This window comes from Canis aureus, chromosome 27 (assembly GCF_053574225.1).
Source record: "Canis aureus isolate CA01 chromosome 27, VMU_Caureus_v.1.0, whole genome shotgun sequence".
NCBI lineage: Eukaryota > Metazoa > Chordata > Mammalia > Carnivora > Canidae > Canis > Canis aureus.
This window is the reverse complement of record NC_135637.1, coordinates 25,616,480-25,639,982: the sequence shown is the minus strand read 5'-3', so window position 1 is coordinate 25,639,982 and position 23,503 is coordinate 25,616,480. Positions and strand designations below refer to the sequence as shown.

At 43.8% G+C, this 23,503-nt stretch overlaps 1 protein-coding gene across 12 annotated transcripts in view; it reads left to right on the top strand.

The window, feature by feature from the left end:
- Positions 1–22,123, top strand: part of CHEK2 (checkpoint kinase 2) — a 93,823-nt gene extending 71,700 nt beyond the window's left edge. For all 12 annotated transcript variants that reach the window (XM_077874172.1, XM_077874170.1, XM_077874168.1 and 9 more), the window contains 9 exons: positions 808–861; positions 5,878–5,939; positions 7,490–7,589; positions 10,165–10,251; positions 11,027–11,190; positions 11,384–11,499; positions 12,522–12,607; positions 18,505–18,585; positions 19,800–22,123. In XM_077874172.1, the coding sequence (XP_077730298.1) occupies positions 808–861; positions 5,878–5,939; positions 7,490–7,589; positions 10,165–10,251; positions 11,027–11,190; positions 11,384–11,499; positions 12,522–12,607; positions 18,505–18,585; positions 19,800–19,889 (840 nt within the window). In that variant the 3' untranslated portion in view covers positions 19,890–22,123. The remainder of the gene's footprint in view (positions 1–807; positions 862–5,877; positions 5,940–7,489; positions 7,590–10,164; positions 10,252–11,026; positions 11,191–11,383; positions 11,500–12,521; positions 12,608–18,504; positions 18,586–19,799) is intronic.
- Positions 22,124–23,503: the final 1,380 nt, after the last annotated feature.

Genomic DNA, 23,503 nt, shown 5'->3' with positions numbered 1-23,503 from the left:
GTTATTAGAGATTTGGGTTGGGGGCACCTGGGTGGCTCAGTAGTTGAGCATCTGCCTTCGGCTCAGGTCAGGTCGTGATCCTGGGGTCCTGGGATTGAGTCCCACATCGGGCTCCCCACAGGGAGTCTGCTTCTCCCTCTGCCTATGTCTCTGCTCCTCTCTCTATGTCTCTCATGAGTAAATAAATAAAATCTTAAAAAAAAAAAAAAAGGAAATTTGGCTTGATGTTTTCCTTTTACAAGTTAATTGAATAACTCTTGTCTTTGTTTGCTGTATCATTTTTATGAGTATAAAGAATTCCACAGCCAGAGAGACAGAGCTTACAACTAATATTACATTGTATATTAACTAACTGGAATTCCAATAAAAACTTAGAGAGAGAGAGAGAGAGAGAGAGAAAGAGCGAGCTTACCAGGTAAGTGTGAGAACAATAGAAGCACACTTGTTTCTGGCTGTGAGAACTGGAGCAGGTGGCTTCCTTTCTCTGAGCCTCAGTTACTCCATCTGTGAAATGGGGATAAATATAGAACCCAAGTTCATTTTGGGATTATGAGATTTCTGTAAGATGACTATTTAAAAGAGGTTGGCATAGCACCTATCCATTTAATGAATGCTTACTATTTGCCAGGCACTTCACAGGGTGATTTTAGGTGAGTGATTTCTTCCACCTCTAAGCCTTGAGTTGTCTGTATGAGTAGTACTGGGTGTGGAACTCATGCAGCTTTTACTCAACTAAGTTGTAACTGTTTTCTAAATATTGACTGTCATTATTATTAACAAAATTTAATGTTATTCCCTTTATCCAAGGATCCAGCTCTCGATGTTGAAACAGAAATAGAAATTTTGAAAAAGCTAAATCATGTAAGTATTGCTGTAAAAATATGACTCATTCTTACTTTCATTTCTCTGAAAATATGGGAAGAATACAAAGTATCAATTTAATAAAGCTAATATTAACTTGGATTCCTTAATTGTGTGTATGTGCCTATGCCTGTGTGTGTGCATGTGTGTGTGTGTATGTACATGTGTGGGTACACATGCATGGGTGTGTGTGTTGTAATTTAACTGGGAAGAGCTTTACCCTGAAATTTTCTAAAGATTTCAGATTAACTGTGATATTTCCACTGAGTGAGTTTTTCACCAAAACACATAAATTTTCTAAATATTTTATCTGATAGGGGTTTGATCAACTGATTATGTTTGGGAAGACATTGGTAATTTGGTAAATTTGGTTTAATTATATCTCAAGTTTCAGTACCTCTGAATACCTTTTGATGGTGGTGAGCCCACTGATCTCAATGGGTATAGTTACTATCTTTTGTGTAATGATGACCTTGTCTCACCGGAAAGTGAATCTGTCTTTTAAGAAATGAGAAGAGAAGAGCACCTGGATGGCTCAATGGTTGAGTGTCTGTCTTCAGCTTAGGGTGTGATCCCAGGGTCCTGAGATGGAGTCCCACATTGGGCTCCCATGTCTTCCTCTGCCTATATCTCTGCTTCTCTCTCTGTGTCTCTCATAAGTGAATTAAAAAAAAAAAAAAAAAAAAAAAAAAAAAGGAAGAAGAAGAAGAAGAAGAGGAGTTGTGATCTTATCCCATCTTCCTTTTTATTGTTCTTTCTGTTTCTTCATTAATTCATGAGCCCCCATGAAGTCATGAGCTAGTTTGGCACTGGAATTAAAACTTGCAATAAGACCTTCAGTCTCTAGCTAAAGATGATCTTACTCTAGGTCTTTTTTGGGGGGGAGGGGGTAGTGTGGGGAGGGGGTAGTGAGGGCAGAGGGGAGAGGGTGAGAGTCTTAAGCAGGCTCCATTCCCAGCAAGGAGCCTGATGCTGGGCTTGATCCCACAACCCTGAGATCATGACCTGAGCAAAAATCAAGAGTTGGACACTTAACCAACTAAGCCACCCAGGCGCCCCAATCTTATTCTGGTTCTTAACCTTCAAACAAAAAAAGATTTCTTCTCCCTTCTCTCACCTCCTCAAATCCCCTAAACAATAAATAGAAATTAAGAACAGAATCACTGCTGTCAACACAATAGTTCAAGAGGGTCTTTGAGAACCCAGTGAGTGGATCTGAACCCAGGAGAATCTGAGTAGCCAGCGTCTTGACTTGGCTTTCTTTTAATTCCCTTGTAACTTCCTCCTCTTCCCTGAATTAGCCTCCCCGCCCCCCACAAGTGATCTGGACTCTCTTGTTAAAGAGAGGAGCCCTCTCATTTTCTGGGGTGGGGTTGGTTCAAACATATGCTTAAGATAAACACTTCGAATTCTCAGGGAATTTTTTTCTTATGTCATAGGATCCCCAAACATAACATTTATACAAATCCAATGTCCACTGCAGTCAAGAGGAATTTAGAACCCTCAAAAAAGATCCCTGGAGATAATTTCCTGGTGGTTTACAAGGGCATGTGGAAAGCTCTTGGAAATTATATATGGGCTCATGAGTGCATTTAGGGGATAATGAGTAGAGCCTGATAGCCCAACAAAGCCTGGCAATTGGAGCCAGGCAGTGATTCAATCAGTTGTTAGACACTTACTGTGCCAGCCTGTTTTCTAAAGCCTGGGTGGTGATGAGCACAGATGGGCTTGGCTCTCCTCCTTCTATGGTTTCAGCCTAGTGGAGAGACAGACCTGGGTTCCCAATCCCATTTCTCTTATCTCCTGGGTCTGAGAAGGTCATTTTACTTTTCAGAGCCTCTGTTTGCTCATCTGTGCAGTGGAGACAATGAGGGTACATACCTTAAAAGTCAGTGTAGGAATTTGATGGGATGTGCTTGCCAAGCTTTCTGCGTGGAGAACACACTTGAGCAATGACAGTGATCTGTCATTCTCTAAACTGTTCCCTGTATGATCTAAGTGGAGGGTTTAGGGTAGGAGCCTCTGGTTCATGAGAGACATCTTCAGCCATGACCTGCCACCAGTGAATGACTCTAGAGGTGGTGGCACCTAGAGGAGGCAGTGTCTGCAGGTTCAGACTGCCAGGACCTTCTTGTGCTCCACCAGCTCCCCTGCCCAGCTGTTCCCAGGTGGGCCCTGGCCCTGCCGGATGAAGCCAGCAGAACCAAGCAGCTCTCATTCGTTCCTCTGATCTCCTGTTCCTTTTCCATGTGTGGCTTTTCTTCTGCTTCTCCTTTATTTTTGTCAAGGTAATCATATGCATATAATCTCTAAAGAGTCAAATCTTACTCAAAGTTTATACACAGACTGTAGCTCTATAGCCCCCCAAACCTCACCCACAAACATTTAAAAACTTTTTTAATCCAACTTATCCCCATATTTCTATATAATATGCATAAACTGCTACCTGTTGATTTATCTATTTTAGATAGCCTGTTGCCTTCCTGTTATAGTATATGAGACTTCTAGTTCTCCTCTCCTTTCTGTTCCTCTCAATATAATACTACAGTACATATCCAGTGTCTTCATTATTGGGACAAGAACAAATGGTCAGCAGAGCAAGTATATCCTATGGTCATAGGTAAGGAGTGGTGGAGCTGGGATGCTCTCAGCCTTACTCCTATGGCTGTGTGTGCCATGACCAAAATGTGGCTGGCGGAGTCTATCCTAAGTGGGTGGGGCTTCTATTATTGCTGTTGTTTGTATTAATCTGGGCAGCATATGAATGTCTCTTGTGTGCAGTTGGTCTGCTGAGTGTTGGTCCTAGAAAGATGAATAAGACTTGACTCAGCCGATGAAGTGCCTGATGGGAGGAGACCCATAGTGGGTGTTAGTTTCCTTTTTTTTTTTTTTTTTCCCTCCTGGAGCTTACAGTGGGGAGACAGACATTAAAGATGCAGCATGAGGCAACACAGATAAGAACTAATGCAGGGGACTGGATGCATTCTGAGGGTGACATTTGAACTGGGGCCTGATGCTGGAGGCCAGGTGTGCCCAGAGGGCGGGATCACCAGGCAGGAGCGTGGCGAGCCACATGGGACATTGGGAAAGAACCCTGGGAGTCTAGGGCAGGTGGGGTGTTTTGTGGTCTAGAGAGAAGGATGCAGGAGATGGGGCTACCGTGGTGGGTAGGCTGGGTCTCCAGGGTTTGCTGATCTCTGCTGAAATGTTGGATTTCCAAAGGTTTTCTTTCTTGTCTTACTTTCCGCCTTTCTTCTCTTTCCTTCCTTTCCTTCCTCCTGATTGGTCTCCCCCTCTCCTTCATTTAAATATTTTAAAATTAGGGCTCTGCCTGGCTGGCTCAGTCTGTAGAACATACAGCTCTTGATCTCAGAGTTGTGAGTTTGAGCCCCAGGTTGGGTGTAGAGATTACTAAAAAATCTTAAGAATTAAAAAAAAAAAATATATATATGTGTGTGTGTGTGTCAGCAGACCAGCTGGCACGCAAGAGACAGTATATGAAATATATATATATATATATTTCATGTATTTGATACATGAAAAGCAATAAATATAAATTATGAACCAAACCAACACTTTTGAAGTCCCCATTCAACTTAAGAAAGAAAACTTGACCATACAATTGAAGCTACTTCATACACTTTGAAGTTCTTCATGATTTGCTTTCTCCCCTTGGCATCATGTTTTCAGGATCCAGTGTGCTGGGTGGGGGAAGCAATGGGGCATCCATTCACTGCTGTATAATAGTTTATCATGGGGGGCAGCCTGGGTGGCTCACCGGTTTAGAACCTGCCTTTGGCCCAGGTGATGATCCTGGAGACCTGGGATCGAGTCCCACATCCGGCTCCCTACATGGAGCCTGCTTCCCCTTCTGCCTGTGTCTCTGCCTTTCTCTCTGTTTCTCATGAATAAATAAATAAAATCTTAAAAAAAAAAAAAAAGTTTATCATGGGATGCTACCACTTGGGGAGAATTTTAATCAGAGCAAAAGGTGTGATGAAATTTGCTTTGCAGAGTGAGCACTCTGGTGAATTTTGCTATTCTTTAATCTGAAATCTAGAAATTGTGTAACTGCCTTTAATTCTGATTAAAGCTGTAGTCCTCCGGGTGGGGCATGACCCTGATAGATATTTACCACATCTCTTACTTACCCAGACCACTCAGCTCTACTATCTATCCTTTGTACTGCAAAACAATAGGTGTCCTTTCTTTCTTTCTTTCTTTCTTTCTTTCTTTCTTTCTTTCTTTCTTTTTTTTTTAAAGATTTTATTTATTTACTCATGAGAGACACAGAGTGAGAGGCAGAGACACAAGCAGAGGGAGAAGCAGGGTCCATGCAGGGAGCCCGACGTGGGACTCGATCTTGGGTCTCCAGGATCACGCCTGAAGGCAGGCGCTAAACTGTTGAGCCACCCAGGGATCCCCCTTTTTTTCTTTACTGTATCCATGCTGCATTGATCAGAGACCATAAACTATCAGCCATAGGGGTGTGTGTGTGTGTCTTTGTGTCTTCTCTACCCCCACATAGCCTTTCAGAGTTCTTATAAAACTGTTATTTCCTTCTTCCATTGACAAATGGGAGGATCTTACCACAATGGCGTCCCCATACCCCTGTGGTTCTAGTTGTATGGAGCTGAACAGCCTTGCTGTGTGGTGTCGTGGCTGGGCTCCCCACCTGGCCTGCTTCTCTTTTCACTAGTGTTAGGCTCTTCCAGGTTCCTTAAGTGTCCTTAATTACCCAAGCTCTGGGGCAGTGAGGAGGAATGCTGGGAAGAGACTGGCCTGCCTTCCTTTGTGCCATCCTCGTGTGTGAAACCTGAACCAGTCCCTTGCCAGCTTGGTAGAAGGGAGGGTTTCGTAAGCCCATTCTCACTGAGGTACCAGCTAAATGCTGTTCTGCCTTTTCTGCTATATGAACTTCAAAGTTTCTTGAGGCAGGGGACCAAATGCCCAAGTACTGCTCCTGTGATTTTCCTCTTGGGAGCTTCTCACCACTTTTCCTCTTCTTCCTCTTAGCCTTGTATCATCAAGATCAAAGACTTTTTTGATGCCGAAGATTATTATATTGTTTTGGAATTGTAAGTAATAAACTTTTCTATTTGTTTCCATTTAAGAGCTTATAAACCACCAAAAAAGTCTAATGCTGGCTTGCATTTTCTCATCCTGGGGACCCTCAATATATGTATGTGGTGGTGGGGCTCACAAAGTGTACATGTGGGGTTAGTGTTGATTCTGAAATTCCTCCAGTGTTTCCAAAGGCACATGGCTTAGAGGTTCCAGGCTCTGGGTCTGAGGCCTGAGTTTGAAGCTCACTCTGCAGGTGACTGCCTGTGAGTTAGTTTATTTCATGTCTCTGAATCTTATTTTCCTAGTGTTGAGGGAGTGGTAATAATGATACCCCCATGCCCAGAGTCATAAGAATTAAATACTGTGAGGGATGGAAAGTGCCCAGCAGAGCACCTGGCACACATAGTTGCTCAAATATGGGTGGATTTTTAATTCTTCTGAAATACCTGCCTGAGTGGATCTTTCTGCTTAGGTGGCATGGTGATACCCGATTATCTTTTCAGTGCTGATTTACTTGCTGGTTTATTTCAGTAACCACAAAATCCTGTTTTCTATGGTGTGACCAAAATAATTTATTGTCTCATCCCTGGAAGAGGCCTATCTGTATCCTCATTCCTGCATAAATATGTAGTGTTTGTGGGAGCGGCTGTTGTTGCGACAGGAAAGGCTTTGCTCCTGAGTGGCACTCCGTGGTTAAGCGGGTTTACTGGTAAGATTTTATAGTAAACAGCCTCAATTATAGCACTAGGAAAGACTGGACGACCCTTGTGGTGTATAAGGGAGTATCTGTTGCTGTCTGATTAGACCAACTTAAAACAGTGCAATAACAATAGGATAACAATCGCTGATATTAATGAAGTACTTACTATGAGCCAATTTTCTGCTCTAAGCACCTCACATGGACTGATTCATTTACTCTTCATAACAGTCATCCAGGTTACTTACAAGTTACTGATGGGTTACTATTTTTAGTCTCACTTTACAGAAAAGGAAACTGAAGTTCAGAGGGATTGAATAACCCTGCCAAGCATCCACATTGTGGCAGGTGCCTTATCTACATTAGTTATCTCAACTTTCAGAACAGCCATTGAGGGGTGGGGTGGGGAGATTATCCCTATTTTTTAAGAGGCCAAGAGGTTACATAACTTGCCCAAAGTCCTACAGCTGGGAAGTGGTGGAGCTGGGGTTCCAGCTGATTGTCTGATTTCGGGCTCCTGCTTGCTGCTCTATCCCAGCCACAGAATTACTGGGGTGTGTGATGAAAATGCAAACTCATGGGCTCCACCTCTAGTCTACTGAGTCAGATTCCTAAAAGCTCCCAAGTATGTGGGTACCCACTGCCCATTCCTTTTGTCTTTCCCTGTTCCTTTGTTTCCAATGAGGATGTCTTCATTATGGAGAGGAGACTTATTACCTCATTGCTTTAAAAAATGGGAGTCCTCGTGAGTGAATAAAAAAGGCAGTTCTTTGCTTGGTCTGAAAGAGTTTGTTTTTGTTATTGTCTTTCATCAAGTGAGTTTCCCTCCAGGAACAAAACCCCTACTTTGCCTGTGTGTTTCAGGATGGAAGGAGGAGAGCTGTTTGACAGGGTGGTGGGGAATAAGAGGCTGAAAGAAGCTACGTGCAAACTCTATTTTTACCAGATGCTCCTGGCTGTACAGGTAAGAGAAGCCCTCGGTTCTTTTGACAACCTGCCTCTTGTAGGTGAATTATTCCCTAAGTTAGGCAGAAAGCAAAGGATGGTGGATAAAACCTGGAGAGCAGATAGTCTGTGCTTATGTTGTTCTGTTCTTGGCAAAAACATTCCACCCCTTTGACTCAGACGAGAAAGCTCTTGCTGGGAAGCTTAAGCAACAGTAAGGAGAGTTACAGAAATAAACACATGGCCCCACGTGTCTTCTCTTTAAGTTGGAAGTATATTGGAGGTACACTGATCTCTACTTCAGCCTGAACCTTGCAGAAACCCCCTTACCTGCTGGGGGTTGTGGGGGGCAGGTGTAGATTAAGGCTGGCAAGGTGGGGTGGTTGTGATGGACGGATCGCTCCCCCATGGTGCAATGCGAGGTGGCCCCTTAGGTGCAGCATCCTGTTCACTGCAGCAGGTAGGTGGGCAGTGAACTTCTCTGTTCACTGTGTGCTGCCTTCTCTGTTCTGTGAAAGTGTTGCATGGCACGCTGCCTGCTTAGAGGAACATCACCCTTTGAAAACAAATTTAGGGGACGCATGAGTGGCTCAGTGGTTGAGTGTCTGCCTTCTGCTCAGGGCGTGATCCTGGGGTCTCGGATTGAGTCTCACATCGGGTTTCTTGCAGGAAGCATGCTTTTCCCTCTTCCTATGTCTCTGCTTCTCTCTGTGTCTCTCATGAATAAATGAATAAAATCTTAAAAAAAAAAAAAAAAAAAGCTGTGGCAATTCTCCACCAAGATTTCTTCCCTTGAAGACCTACTCTTAGTGATTGAGAGCACTCTCCTGTTGAGTGGGTTTGAGGGAGATTTTCCTGGGCTGATTCACCCCTGTTTGCCCTCCCTGGGGGTTTTGACAGTTATCTTTACCAAGGATGTTTTGGAAGGATTTTTGTTCCAGGCCAGAGGGGCATCCAGATAAATTGAAGTCCATTAGCATCTAACTAGTGCTTTACTCTCTTTAATGATTTATTTTCTCCCTTATATCATACCAAGAATATTAAGATGAATTGAGTGCAGATCAGTGGATGTGGGAATTTTTTCCCTAAAGAGATGACTTTGTGTATAAAAATGGTGAACACACAAACATCAACATTGTATTGCAGACAGAGCTTTTGAAGATGAACTTTTAGTCTTTGTGTTGGAATATGTGAATTCTGGATATTTAAACAGATAATTTACCGTTATGTACTTTACAGTGACTTTTAAAAAATACTCTCAGGGAAAAATGACCAAATACATTATTTTGGTGGAATTTTATGGCTTATTTTAATAAGATCTCAATATACTTTTATCACTCATTTACATTTTTATTGAAACTGATACCTTGTATTTCTGGCAGTGTGAAGGGATATTTATTATTATTATTATTTTTTTTTTTTATGATAGGCACACAGTGAGAGAGAGAGAGAGAGAGGCAGAGACACAGGCAGAGGGAGAAGCAGGCTCCATGCACCGGGAACCCGACGTGGGATTCGATCCCGGGTCTCCAGGATCGCGCCCTGGGCCAAAGGCAGGCGCCAAACCGCTGCGCCACCCAGGGATCCCGGGATATTTATTATTTTGAAGAGTGAAATAAACGGTCTACTGTCATAAGTGGCATTTTTCACTTTTTCTGATCAAGAGTTGAATGCTGTACTGACTGAGCCAGCCAGGTGCCCCTAAAGATTTTCTTGAAAACAAATTTGTGGGGCACGTGGGTGGCTCAGTCAGTTAAGCATCTGCTTTTGGTTCAGGTTATGATCATTGGGTCCTGGGATCAAGGCCTTCACGGGGTGCCCTGCCTCAGCAGGGAGTCTGCTTTCTCTCCCTCTGCCCTTCCCCTTGCTTGTGATCTCTCTTCTCTCTTGTGAGTACTCTCTCTTTCTCTCAAATGAATAAATATAATCTTAAAAAAAAAAAAAAAAAAAAAAAACCCAGACAGGAAAAAAACAAAACAAACCAGACAGGGATCCCTGGGTGGCTCAGTGGTTTGGCGCCTGCCTTCAGCCCAGGGCATGATCCTGGAGACCTGGGATCGAGTCCCATGTCGGGCTCCCTGCATGGAGCCTGCTTCTCCCTCTGCCTGTGTCTCTGCCTCTCTCTCTCTCTCTATCTCTCATGAAGAAATAAATAAAAATCTTAAAAAACAAACAAACAAACAAAACCAACCAGACAAACCCAGGGGTGCCTGGGTGGCTCAGTGGTTGAGTATCTGCCTTTGGCTCAGGTCGTGATCCTGGGGTCCTGGGTTCAAGTACCACATCTGGCTCCCCATGGGAAGCCTGCTTCTCCCTCTGCCTGTGTGTGTGTGTGTCTCTCATGAATAAATAAAATATTTTAAAAAATAAAAAACAAACCTAGAAAATAAATTTGTAAACATTACGCCGTTTACCCAGTTGTTTTCTATGATTTGGGGGAACATGATTGTAAGTAACCTGGCTTATGATTTCACTGAGCTGTAAAGGTATGTGTGTGTGTGTATGCGCGCGCGCGCATGTGTGTTTGTCTTTCTGTGTGTCTTCACTCACATACCTACTCTGTAAATCCAAGTCATGCCTCCATTTCTGTGTAGTACCTTCATGAAAATGGCATTATACATCGGGACTTAAAGCCAGAGAATGTTCTACTCTCATCTCAAAAAGAGGACTGTCTTATAAAGGTAAGATATTTATGTTCTGTATGTGGCCACTCCAGTAGATTTTTGTTCATAGACTTATAAAATTTATCAAGTAAAAAGTGGGAACATAAAAAGGTACAGAATTTGACCATTCCACTATTAGCAATCATTTTAGCGATTAGGCGGTATTGCTCTGGTCCAGATTCTAATGAGTATTTATTGAACTCCACTGTATACAAACCACTTTTATTCAGAGAGGAAAGAGGTGTCTAGATGGATGACACAATCCTATCCACTCTCTTCCCCTGCTTTCTAGGGCAACATGCTTCCCAAGCTTGGTTTCACTATAGAATTTCCTATTAATTAAAAAAAAAAAAAAAAAAAAAAAGTCATGACACCTAGGCTGCATCTCAGAATTGCTGAAGGTGGCACCCAGGTGTGAGTATTTTGTCCAAGCACCTCAGGAATTCCAGTGTTGAGATTGGTTGAGAAACTAGGGTCTAAGGAAAACTGTGGGTAACTAATTAGTGCCCTGGGGTCTGGGTTAGATAAGGGATAAACCTTTTGTAAGGTTACGGAGAGCCACAGATAAGTTGTAGAAAAAACCTTGTGCTTCCTTGGGTTGGAAATTTTAATTTAAGCAAAATTAAATTTAATTTGCAGTGTTAAAGTTATAGATTCCAGATTAATAGTAGGCATGAACCATATAGGATATGAACTGATCTAGCCCACATGCCCTTTAGGATTGGCAGACTATGTTAATCTTTTTTATTTTATGACACCATTAAAAATGGTACCCTTTTGTCCTTAATTTTAGATTACTGATTTTGGGCAGTCTAAGATTTTGGGGGAGACCTCTCTCATGAGAACCTTATGTGGTACTCCCACCTACCTGGCTCCTGAGGTTCTTAATTCCTTTGGGACTGCTGGATATAACCGAGCGGTGGATTGCTGGAGTTTAGGAGTTATTCTTTTTATTTGGTAAGAAAAGTTTCATTGCTTCAGTGTCTGGTTGTAGGTAATTAGGTGAAATCAAAAACGTGTCCAGGTAGAGAGCTTGTATTTAATTTGAGTGACTTTTTTTGACCATTGATTTAAAGAAAAATCTAGATGTCTGAATGCCACTGAGAATATAACTTGATTTCTTTTCCTTTTTCTCTTTACCAATATTAAGCCTTAGTGGGTACCCACCTTTCTCTGAGCATAAGACTCAAGTGCCCTTGAAGGATCAGATCACCAGTGGAAAATTCAACTTCATTCCTGAAGTCTGGGCAGAGGTCTCAGAAAAGGGTATGGATATGAAAGGGTTAAGAATTTGTGGTTTGCTAAAAAGTGTGTGTACTGTGGTGGAAATTTCTTTTTACATTCTGTTGTGTTCCTCCTGTTAATTTTTATTTTCTGTTGTTTGTTTTGCACCTCTTGAGGGGCAAAGAAAGTTAAGAACATGGGCTCCAGGACCAGGCTGGCTGAGGCTCATATTTTGGGTCTGCTACTTCTTAGCTATGTGACCTTAAGCAAGTTACTTAACCTCTCTGAGGTTAAGTAACTTGCTTTGAATGTAAAGGGGGTACAGTAAACCCCTACCTTAAAGGGGTTTTGTGAGAGAAAGTGTAACCTGAGCAAGTGCCTGGTACCTACTAGTGTACAAAATAATAAGTAACTTTTCAGTTACAAAGTCTCCTTTGAGTAAGAGCCTAAGTAGTTACTTTGTGTTTTAGAATTTAAAAGTATAACTTTGTAATTCTCAAAAGGAGAAGTAGAAAATAAAACTAAATGTCAGGTTATGTAACAATTTTGTTGTCTTAGAATGTCAAAGGAATAATATTGTTGCAACATAAAAGCCAGCCTCCGCTTGTTGCTTGCTGTCAAGCTTTGTTTCTGCCAAGCCTGCAGTTCCGAGGAGCCTGATGCTGGCTGAGAAACTCTCCCTGTCCATCCATGGGTCTCGGGGAGAGTTGGCTGAGCATCCTGAGCATTTCAGAACTAGGTAGAAGTTCAGATTTAATTAGTTTGAACTTGAGTCCAGCAACGAGGGAGGGGACAGGGAGCGTTGAAGAGGTGGTGATGTGTGAGCAAGGAGAGATGGGGGCATTGTGGTCATTCCTGGTGTTCTCTGAGAGCTCTGAATACAGAGTGAGAGGACTGGGTGGGGTGGGGGTGGGGGCTGCCCACCACACCTGGTGACTTGTAATGACCTTAGCCCCCCGTCTTTCTGGATGTTGGCCTGTGATTCTGGTATACTTTAATTTTGCTGATTTAATGTGCCTGCCTTTTCCACTGTGGTTTGATATTTGATTATCTTACCGCTTTAGCCCTGGATCTTGTCAAGAAGTTGTTGATGGTGGATCCAAAGGTGCGTTTTACGACGGAAGAAGCTTTAAGACACCCGTGGCTTCAGGTGGGTTAGGACAGTGCTTGCTAGCATAAAATATATAGGCAGCCCTCAGTGGTGCCTGAGGGATAAAGGAAGAAGTTGGAAACCTGTTTGCCTTGTTGAGACTGTTTAATGTACACTTGCTTTAGAATGAGCTTTCGATGTATCAGGTATGTTTATGTGTGTATATGGGTCATGAGTGTAGGTGTGTCTTTGGGTATAACCTTTTTTTGTTTTGTTTTGTTTTGTTTAAAGATTTTATTTATTTATGAAAGACCCAGAGAGAGAGTCAGAGACATAGGCAGAGGGAGAAGCAGGCTCCCTGTAGGGAGCCCAATGTAGGATCCGATCCCAGGATCCCAGAATCACGACCTGAGCCACCCAGGTGCCCTGAGTATAACCTTTTCAAATTAACTTGTGGGTCCTGGGACGGCTAAGCTCACTTTATGGCCTGTCCTGGTCCCACTTGGGTTCCCTGAGTCTGCAGTTGGGCTCTGGTACTTTGAGAGGTGGTTCTAGCGTGGAACCTCCACCACAACCCGACCCATGCCAGCCTCTTCTATCAGTCAGGTGGGATGGGCTGCATTCCAGCTGTCTTCAACCTTAATTAAGTCATGGGAGCAGGGGAAGGAAGAGGAGGAGGAGGGTAGCCTCTCTGGGGTATAATCTGGTTATTTCCCAAGCCTGAGTAATTGGGCATACAGAGCCCCACTTATTTTTGGTGAGTAAACATGCTGTTAATACAGACTGTCACCTGCACTTTCAAGTCTCTATTACCTATGTGTCCCTGCCAGGGATTGTGGCTGTTGTTAGATTATACCCTGACCTCATTCTAGCTGCCAGACTCAGAAGTCCTTTGTGGCTTTGCTGGGCTAATCTTTTACAGCATGGGCCAGGTTTTCTGATGGATGTCAGGCCTTTTGTTAAATGCAGCTCCATTCAGCGCAGCCTTACCCCTCTTTGTTAATTTCCATTTGGTCTGTTTCCTGTAGGGATGGGGAACTTTACCAGCTAGCTTGAGCTAGAGGCTCAAGTACTCTGGGGTTTACTGGTCCGGGAACTCCTTAGGGCCATCCAGTTTCAGCACTGTGCTTCTGGGACTCTGGGAAGACTGTCCCTCTTCTTTCTCTGTTCCAGCCCTCCATACCTAACGGTTTTTGCTCAGGCCAACTCAGGTTGAGAACAACAAATCCTTAAAAGAAAAAAAAAAAGTAGATAGATTTGTTTGGGATATTACCCTGGAAACAGCAGTCTCCCCCAGAAGAAATCTGTCAGATGATTTAGCACTTAATAGACCACACAGATTTGAAACAGCAGGACCCTGGAGAAAAGGAATTTGGAAACAAAGGGTGCTTTTGCATGTGGGGATTTAATTTTGATGAAAAAGAAAAACATGCCTCTTGGCTCTTTTTATGTGCCCTAATAGGGAAACTCTTGGGGCCAGATGTGGAGGTGGAGGAACTGTGCTAGTCTTGGAAAGAAAAAAAAAAAAAGAAAATAGAGCTTGCCAGTTAGGCCAGGGAACAGGGCTTGTAGCTGCTCGAAATTTATGAACGTGCGTAACCTATTTTTCTTGTTCTGTTTGTCTCAAAAGAAAACCGTTACTAACAACTGACGAAAAGGTGAAGTTCAGCCCTGCCACAGGGCTCTCACTGGAATACTCTTTTGTCCACATTTTGTTTTTGCTGCAAAAGGGTGGAATGAACACAGACTGCGGACAAGAATGCAGACACTGCCCACGTTAATCATCTGCTAGTGATAGTTTAGGTTTTATTTGGGGAATATTTCAGTGGTTTTGAAGAAGCCAAATGGTTTTGTGGGTCTGGCCCTGGACTGAGTGTTTGGAATGTGAGTTCCAGTCTCTCTTGTTCTTAATAGTGCAGTTTGGGGAACATCCTTTATATCATCCTATGACATCCTATATATCCACATTTTGGTCTCAAATTAACTTCCTGAAATAGAGAACTCCTTCCTGCTTGCCTTTGAGGTATTTTACAATTTAAATTTTTTAAAAATATTTTATTTATTTATTCATAAAAGACACAGAGAGAGAGAGGCAGAGACACAGGCAGAGGGAGAAGCAGGCTCCATGCAGGGAGCTGGACATGGGACTCAATCCCAGGACCCTGGGATCAGGACCCGGGCTGAAGGCAGTGCTAAACCGCTGAGCCACCTGGGCTGCCCACAATTTAAATTTTTGAATAGATTGTAGACATCTCAAGGAAGGGTGTTTACAAATACACATTGCTACCTGTGGCACATAATGAGCTCCTTTTCCATATTATTGCTAATTGATGACTTAAAAAAAATTTTTTTTTTTAAGATTTTATCTATTTATTCATGAGAGACACACAGAGAGAGAGAGAGGGAGAGGCAGAGACACAGGCAGAGGGAGAAGCAGACTCCATGCAGGGAGCCTGACATGGGACTCCATCCCAGGTCTCCAGGATCAGGCCCCGGGCCGAAGGTGGTGCCAAACCGCTGTGCCACCCGGGCTGCCCCCCTTTTTAAAAGTTTTTGGGCGGCCCTGGTGGCGCAGCAGTTTAGTGCCGCCTGCAGCCCAGGGTGTGATCCTGGAGACCCAGGATCGAGTCCTGAGTTGGGCTCCCTGCATGGAGCCTGCTTCTCCCTCTGCCTGTGTCTCTGCCTCTCTCTCTCTCTGTGTCTCTATGAATAAATAAATCTTTAAAAAAAAAATAAAAATTTTAAAGAAAGATTTATTTATTTATTAGAGAGGGCATGTATGCACACGTGCATGCAGAAAACACACACACACACACACACACACACGGACGAGCAGCTAGAGATGGACAAGCAGACTCCATGCAGGGAGCCCGACGGGGTACTCAATCCCAGGTCCCCACGATCACGCCCTGGGCAGAAGGCAGGCGCTAAACCGCTGAGCCACCCCGCTGCCCGACTTGTTTTAAATACAGGTCTAAATAAGCTTGTGGGGAGTTCTGTTTGGCTGTACTGAAGACCTGCCATACAGGGTGTTGCCATGTGGTTCTGCTTCATTGTGCACTCATTCTTTCAGAGGACAGTTAATGAGCTCTGTCAATGAGTAGATACTGGGGACACAAAGAAGAGTAAGAGGAGTCCTTCCCTCCGGCAGTTGACCGTCTGGGTGGGGGCCAACCCTGACCATAGTCACAATAGGACAGTGGGACATGTGTGGCAATAGGGGTAGGTGCAGAGTATGGGGGTGGGGATCCTCAGAATGAGATAGGGTCACAATCCATTGGGCTTCAGGTACTTGCAGTTCATACAGTATGAAGAACTCCTAAAGGCTGAGTGATCTGGGGATGACATGAATGCATAGTTTGCTAGAGCTGCTGTAACAAAATAGCACAGACTGAGTGGCTTAAACAACAGAAATTTATTTCCTCACAGTTCTGGAGGCTAGAAATCCCAATTTCAGGGTGTCAGCACATTGGGTTTCTCCTGAGGCCTCTCTCCTTGCCTTGCAGATGGCTGCCTTCTCTCTGTCCTTACGTGGTCTTTTCTCTTTGCTCACATCCCTGGCATCTCTTTCTCTTCTTATGAGGACATTAGTTCTATTGGATCAGAATCCCACCCTAATATAGCCTCATTTTAACTTAATTGCCTCCCTAAAGGCCCAGTCTCCAAATAGTCACTGGTGGTTACTATTTCAACATTTGAATTTAGGGGGCAGAGGTGGACACGGTTTAGTCACAATGGGGGACAGCATTTTCAATGTTGATTGAGTCCCTCTATATGGAGGTCCCTGTGCCTTTTACAGTGCCCTGGCACCTAAGGCTGCTCAGGAAGTGTTTGTTCACTGAGTGAATGAGAAAGGAGGGTGAGGTTGATGGGCAGGAAAGCAAGGAGGGCATTCCCAGTGAAGGCTGTGAGCAGGAATAGAAGGAAATACGGGAAGGAATTTTGAGAGTGGCATTGTGTAGGAAGCGAGATCCTAAGGGAGATTGTGGATCAGAACCAGATGAACGTGGTGCTCTCAGAATGGGCAGTGGGGTGCTATCCTGAGTGCTGCAGTAAACAGGGTGATAGAAGCAGGTGATTCAGCTACTAGGTATAGAACAGGTAAGTTAATCCTTGAGCACGGCAGTTTTTCTTTTTTTTTTTCTTTTTTTTTTTAATAAAATAATTTTTTATTGGTGTTCAATTTACCAACATCCAGAATAACACCCAGTGCTCATCCCGTCAAGTGTCCCCCTCAGTGCCCGTCACCCACTCACCCCCACCCCCCGCCCTCCTCCCCTTCCACCACCCCTAGTTCATTTCCCAGAGTTAGGAGTCTTTATGGTCTGTCTCCCTTTCTGATATTTCCCACACATTTCTTCTCCCTTCCCTTATATTCCCTTTCACTATTATTTATATTCCCCAAATGAATGAGAACATACACTGTTTGTCCTTCTCCAATTGACTTACTTCACTCAGCATAATACCCTCCAGTTCCATCCACGTTGAAGCAAATGGTGGGTATTTGTCGTTTCTAATGGCTGAGGAATATTCCATTGTATACATAAACCACATCTTCTTTATCCATTCATGTTTGATGGACACCGAGGCTCCTTCCACAGTTTGGCTATTGTGGACATTGCTTCTGTAAACATCGGGGTGCAGGTGTCCCGGCGTTTCATTGCATCTGAATCTTTGGGGTAAATCCCCAACAGTGCAATTGCTGGGTCGTAGGGCAGGTCTATTTTTAACCCTTTGAGGAACCTCCACACAGTTTTCCAGAGTGGCTGCACCAGTTCACATTGCCACCAACAGTGTAAGAGGGTTCCCTTTTCTCCGCATCCTCTCCAACATTTGTGGTTTCCTGCCTTGTTAATTTTCCCCATTCTCACTGGTGTGAGGTGGTATCTCATTGTGGTTTTGATTTGTATTTCCCTGATGGCAAGTGATGCAGAGCATTTTCTCATGGAGCACGGCAGTTTTTCTGTACGCGTCAAACTGCTACATATTGGAGGTCTTCCCTCCTGTGTCCTCTGCCCTCACCCACTGTAGTGCTCTTAGCTAAGTGGGAAGAGTGGGAAGGGGTTGGACGGCAAGGTACACGGGGTTTTGGAATCAGCTAGCTGTGGGTCTGTATTGTGCACATGCTACTTGTGAGTAACTAAACTGGTCTTCCAGCTGGCCCCATCCTAGTCATGGATATTTCACCTTTCTGAAGATGGTAGAGCTGCACCAGGTTACTTTTCAGGATTCCCAGATGCAAACCCTTGAACCCTGCAGAAGTAACATTCATGGAAGTGGGAATTACCCTTAATAGACATCTGGGTAGGAGTTCTCTGTGTGCACTTGCAGGCCGCCCCTCCCCTTCCTCTAGCGGCCAAAGCACCTGTAATGCTATGATCTGTTCATTTGTCTTCCTTTCTCATTAGCTCTGGGATATTGTGGGCTTCTAGTCCTTCTGGTGACTTGTGTAGTATTTGCTGGGAGAATTTGCTGGGGTGCTGGGTTGCTTTGTTAGGATGGTCCCAGTATATGGTCTTATTGTTGGCATGGGGAGGGGGCACCTCCTGGAAATATTGGGGGAGCTTCATGGAGTCTGCTAATAGGGTGCTGAGCCAGTCCCAGCCTCTGGCTTCCTGATTGCCCTCTGAGAGGACCTGGGATGCTGGTTCTGAATGTCTTTTGACTACTAACGTCTGTGGTTCTCTCTGACCCACTGAGAGCCCTGAGGAATGTGGGTTTGATTCAGCCAGTGTTGACTAAGTATTGACTGCTGATTAGACTCCCCTGGGAAGGCAGAGGTGAGGAGCACGTGCCCATTTCCTCCTGGAGCCTCAGCAAGAGCATGCCTTTTGGTGGACAGACTGGGTGTCTTTACCCACTTTCCTTTCCAGGGGCACCCTAGCCCTTTCTTTCTAGGACCTTTCTTTCTGTCACACATAGCCTACTTAGTTTTTTTTTTTTTCATTTCTTCACAGGATGAGGACATGAAGAGAAAATTTCAGAATTTACTTTCTGAAGAAAAGAAGTCGACAGCTCTACTCCAGGTTCCAGCCCAGGTATTCCAAATGATGGTCATTAAACATAGGCTCAGTTTTAAAGACTGAATGAGCAAGGGTGATGAGCTTGAGAGGACTCTTTAGTAGCAATTGTTTAATGTATATAGATATCTTTTTTGGAATAATGTAGCAGATATTGTATTTCAGCTCGATCTGCTTTAGCACCCTTAGAAGATTTGATTAGTAAGGAAGAGTATGTTTAATACATTAAAAAAGCACAGCCAGAGATTGTCATTCAGAAGGTTTCCTGTAAGGCAAAACTGGAAGACTCTATTAGAAGTTCAAATTTAAACTTGCTGGAAATGGGGGGATTCCTGGGTGGCTCAGTGGTTTGGTGCCTGCCTTTGGCTCGGGGCGTGATCCTGAAGTCCTGGGATCAAGTCCCACATCGGGCTCCCTGCATGGAGCCTGCTTTCTCCCTCTGCCTGTGTCTCTGCCTCTCTCTTTCTCTCTGTGTCTCTCATGAATAAATAAATAAAATCTTAAAAAAAAAAAAAAAACTTGTTGGAAATGTACAAATCTGGGCAAGTGGTTGATTATTGATCATAATTTTATCCCTCTAAAGTTCTTTGTTAGTATATGTTAATCTGTTTATTCCTATTCTGTCTTCTTTTGGTGAATAATATTCCCCTTCCTACTGTCCCCTTGAAATTTTATGAATGGGAAAACAAAGACACAAAAAAGATTGTCTTCCTACAAAACAATATTTGGGGCTCCCAGCAAGAGGTAATTGTAGTCCCTTTAAATTTCATAATTTAGGAGAGGATGACAGAGAGGAGGGAGGGTGGTTATGCTGCTTACTTTGAGTATACATCAAGTGGTTGGATGCCACAGGGGAAAGAAATGTCCATTCGATAAGCATGTCTGAATCTGGGGAGGTGGGGTGAGGGCTCAGATGTCAAGGAAGGCAACTCATAATTCTTGGTATTAGAAGTTTCACATGAAATGCTCCAAATTTATAGGAAGCATAGTGGAATTTTTAATAATTTTAAAGCCAGGGCAGCCCTGGTGGCTCAGCGGTTTAGTGCCACCTTTGGCCCAGGGCATGATCCTGGAGACCCACGTCGGGCTCCCTGAGTGGAGCCTGATTCTCCCTCTGCCTGTGTCTCTGCCTATCTCTCTGTGTCTCTCATGAATAAATAAATAAAATCTTAAAAAAAAATAATTTTAAAGCCAGTGCTTTTCTTTGAACACTTCTCCCTTTTTATTTCCAGCCTTCCACAAGTCGAAAGCGGCTTCTTGAAGGGGAAGCAGAGGATGCTGACACCACAAAGCGTCTGGCTATGTGTGCTGCTGTGTCGTGAACACTGTTTGAACATGAAAGACCCCAACCTTCTTGAATCCTGCTGCCATTTTCTTTAAATCTGTTTTTTGTAGTTTTAATTTTAATTATGCAAACAGTGGTTTTTTCCCAATCATCAATACATAATTCCAAACCTAGTGGAACCTGAACCTGTGCTTCTGCTTGATAAGGAGATCCTTACTTGCATGGCTTTTTTGTGTATTTGCAGTTTTGTGCTTTCTGTCTGGTGCTTTACGTTGGCTGGAACCTGGTGGGTATCCCTGGTCTCAGCCTGGGCAAGCTGCATACAAATTTGAAAGGTCCTTTAGCAAGTTGCTGGGAAAGGTGCACAGCAAGGTTGGGGTGGATTCTGTAGAGCCTGACTGATTGCCAAAGTCCTCATGAGATAGGAGGTACTTTGGTACCGTATCCCAGGAACCAGTTTTAAATTCTCATTCTCACCCACATAAAGATACAGGTCCATCATCACTGGAACTATGGGACCAGAAAAGTTGTAAAATTAGAATATTTCCTGATTTTAGGAAGGATACGTGGCACATTGACTTTATTTTGTAACACCCAGCAGAGTCCTATAACCAAACACTTAAATATGTTTGCAGCAAATATTCACAATAAAACAGTTAGAAAAGACTATTAGTGCCGCATATCAATTCAGGTCAGTTTTTTTCTGTCAAAGGAGTTAGGGGATGACTCTCAGATTTCAAAGCTGTTTGGATTTTAGAAATATAGATAAGGCATGTGGGCATTTCATGTTGAGCCAACAATGACCAAGAAGGCCCTGTATAAAGTCCTTCCCTTGGCTGGTCTTGTCCAGTCCTCACAGTGATGTTATGGTATAAGTCCTCTGACTGCCCAAATGTCGTAGGTGAGAAACCCAGGATGAAAGAGCAAGGTGACTTGTCCAGTGTCACAGAGCAAATGTCAGAGGTGGGACCCAACCCAGGTCTTTCTCACTCTAATATTCCTCATCTTCTTGGACTCAAATACAGTCAGACTCAGGAATGTTGAAATGGGCTCAACATGAAATGCCCACATGCCTTATCTGCATTTCTAAAATCCAAACAGCTTTGAAATCTGAGAGTCATCCCATAACTCCTTTGACAAAAAACAACTGACCTGAATTGACTCACACTGACAAAACTCACAAGAGACTGATATCTAAATCCCAAATGCCAGTGTGTTCAATTACTACAAGAGGGTACAGCTCCATGATCTGTGGAAGTTGGGATAACGTGGTGGCAAGGAACAAAAGCTCATTCATTCATGATAAAGGGGATTTGTTTCAAGGTTATAGATGTCTGGACCTGGAATCCATGAGGAGCCCATGCATTTGTAATGCTTGGCTCCTCTTGTCTCTTTGACACACTGATTTTGCTTCCCATGTATCTTTGACTTGTTGATAGTAGGCCACATTATAGCTCACTGGTCATATCATGAGTTGAATGCCAATGCCTTGGTTCTGATGCCACTGATGAGCCAACCAGGGCATCGGGGCACACAGCTGTTGCTGTGGGCAGTTAGTGGTGGTTGACAATTTCCATTAGAAGGGTGAGCAAGCATTCTGAGGCTTGGCTGGCCTGGTGTTTGTGTGTGTGTATGGGTGGGGGGTTGGGGGGTAGATGGGGATTTAAGTGGTTTGCATATTTAAAAGAAGGAGACTGAGATTGCCAAGTTAGATGGGTTTTTAGCTCATTTGAATATGTACTGTGAAGGCTGTGGTTTCTTAGGGCATTTTTCCCCTCTTGGGGCAGAGTCAGCCAGCCCTTCTCTGTTTCCAGAGCACTTTTCATTTGCTCCCTCTGATTATACCAACCATAGTAGATAGAATAATGGCTCCCAAAGATGATCTCATCCCAATCCCCATCATGTATGAATATGTTCCTTTACGTGGCAAAGGAGATTTTGCAGATGTGATTGAGTTAAGGATCCTGAGATGGGAAGACTATCCTTCTTTTCTGGGTGGGTCCAACATCATCACAATGTTTCTTTTGAGAGGGACACCAAAGGAGTCAGAAGAGAATGGAGTGAGCTGCTTTGAAGAGGGAGGAAGGGGCCATAAGCCAAGGGATACAGGTGGCCACTAGAAGCTGAAAAAAAGGCAAGGACATGCATTCTCCCCTCAGAGCCTCTCCTGGAGGGACCAGTCCTTTACATCTTGACTTTCACTAGTGGAAATGATTTCAGGCTTTTGAACTACAAAACAATAAGAAAATAAATTTGTGTTGTTTTAAACCACCCAATTTGTGGTAATTTTTTATAGAGGCCATAGGAAACTACTATATTCCTCAATAAAGAGATGTCAACTGCTTATTTATTTATTTTAAAGATTTTATTTATTTGAGAGAGAGGGAGAAACAACAAGAGTGGGGGGTGGGAGGCTGGCTAGGGGCAGAGGGACAGGGAGAGGCTGATGTGGGGCTCCATCCCAAGACCCTGGGATCATGATCTGAGCTAAAGGCAGATGCTTAACTGACTGGGCTACCCAGATGCCCCTCAGCTGCTTATTTGGGGCCACCCAGCATCCACTTCTTCTGACGTCACTCCAATTTTCTTTTGAGGCAATTCTTTTTCCTTATCTCATGGGGGAAAAGGGGAGATGGTAAAGCTAAATGTCTGCCTGGTCTCCTACCTAGAGGTGGGCCCAAGACTTTGAAACATGAGCAAATGGAGCCTGGATGGCAACACTAGTGGTAGAAACAATATCATGTCAGTATGAGCTCTTTGTACTTCCTGACTTTGGATTTGAAATTACTGAGCTTTTGTGTCCTTATCTACAAGGTAGGTGCAATAAGAGTATGTCTCATATGGTGTTTGTGAGGATTGAATGGGGGAAGGCCATTTAAAGTATCTACATGTAATAAGGGATCTGTCATTGGTGGCTTCCATCATTAAAGGTGGGAGGACCACATAAGTAGCTAGAGGGGAGCCACAGAAAATCCTTGAGCAGGGAAGTAGTACAGTCTGTTCAGGTTTTGGGGGCAGAGGCACACACAAGATGGGCAGATAATTGAGATGCCTTTGACCTAACATTTGGGAAATGTCAGGACTGGGTGGATGGTGAGAGCAGAGGTGGAGGGGCAATTTCCAGTGGCTGAAGTAACTGCCACTCCCTTGGGCAGAACAGGCATGTTGTTCCACCTGCTGCATGCCTAGATAATGGTGGAGTGGACACCTTTTATTTGTGCCTGTCCTCATCTGATGCCTCTTGTGACAACTGTATCACTATTTTCCTGGGGGAGGTGTCCCTCCTCTCACTCCCCTGACCCCATCCCCTTCCTAGGGGGGCTCAGTATAGCCAGGTTTGGCCACTCTTGCTGTGATCAGCTCAGGTAGGGACTTCAAATAAGTGCAATGAGTCAACCCTGAGACTGGCTGCAATTATTGACAAATAGCTCTGGCTTTCCTGGTCATATATGAGCTAGGTGCTGCCCAGGACACTGGAGAGAGCTGCATGAGAAAGAAGGCATCCAAGAGGCAAGCAGAGCTGAAAGAGATTCAAGATTTAAGACCTTGTTTGAACACCTCGATCCAGCTATGCCTGAAGTGAGCTACCACCCAGAGACTTGAATTTGCTTCCCTTTTTTACTCCAGGTTGAATTATTGTCACTACTGCCT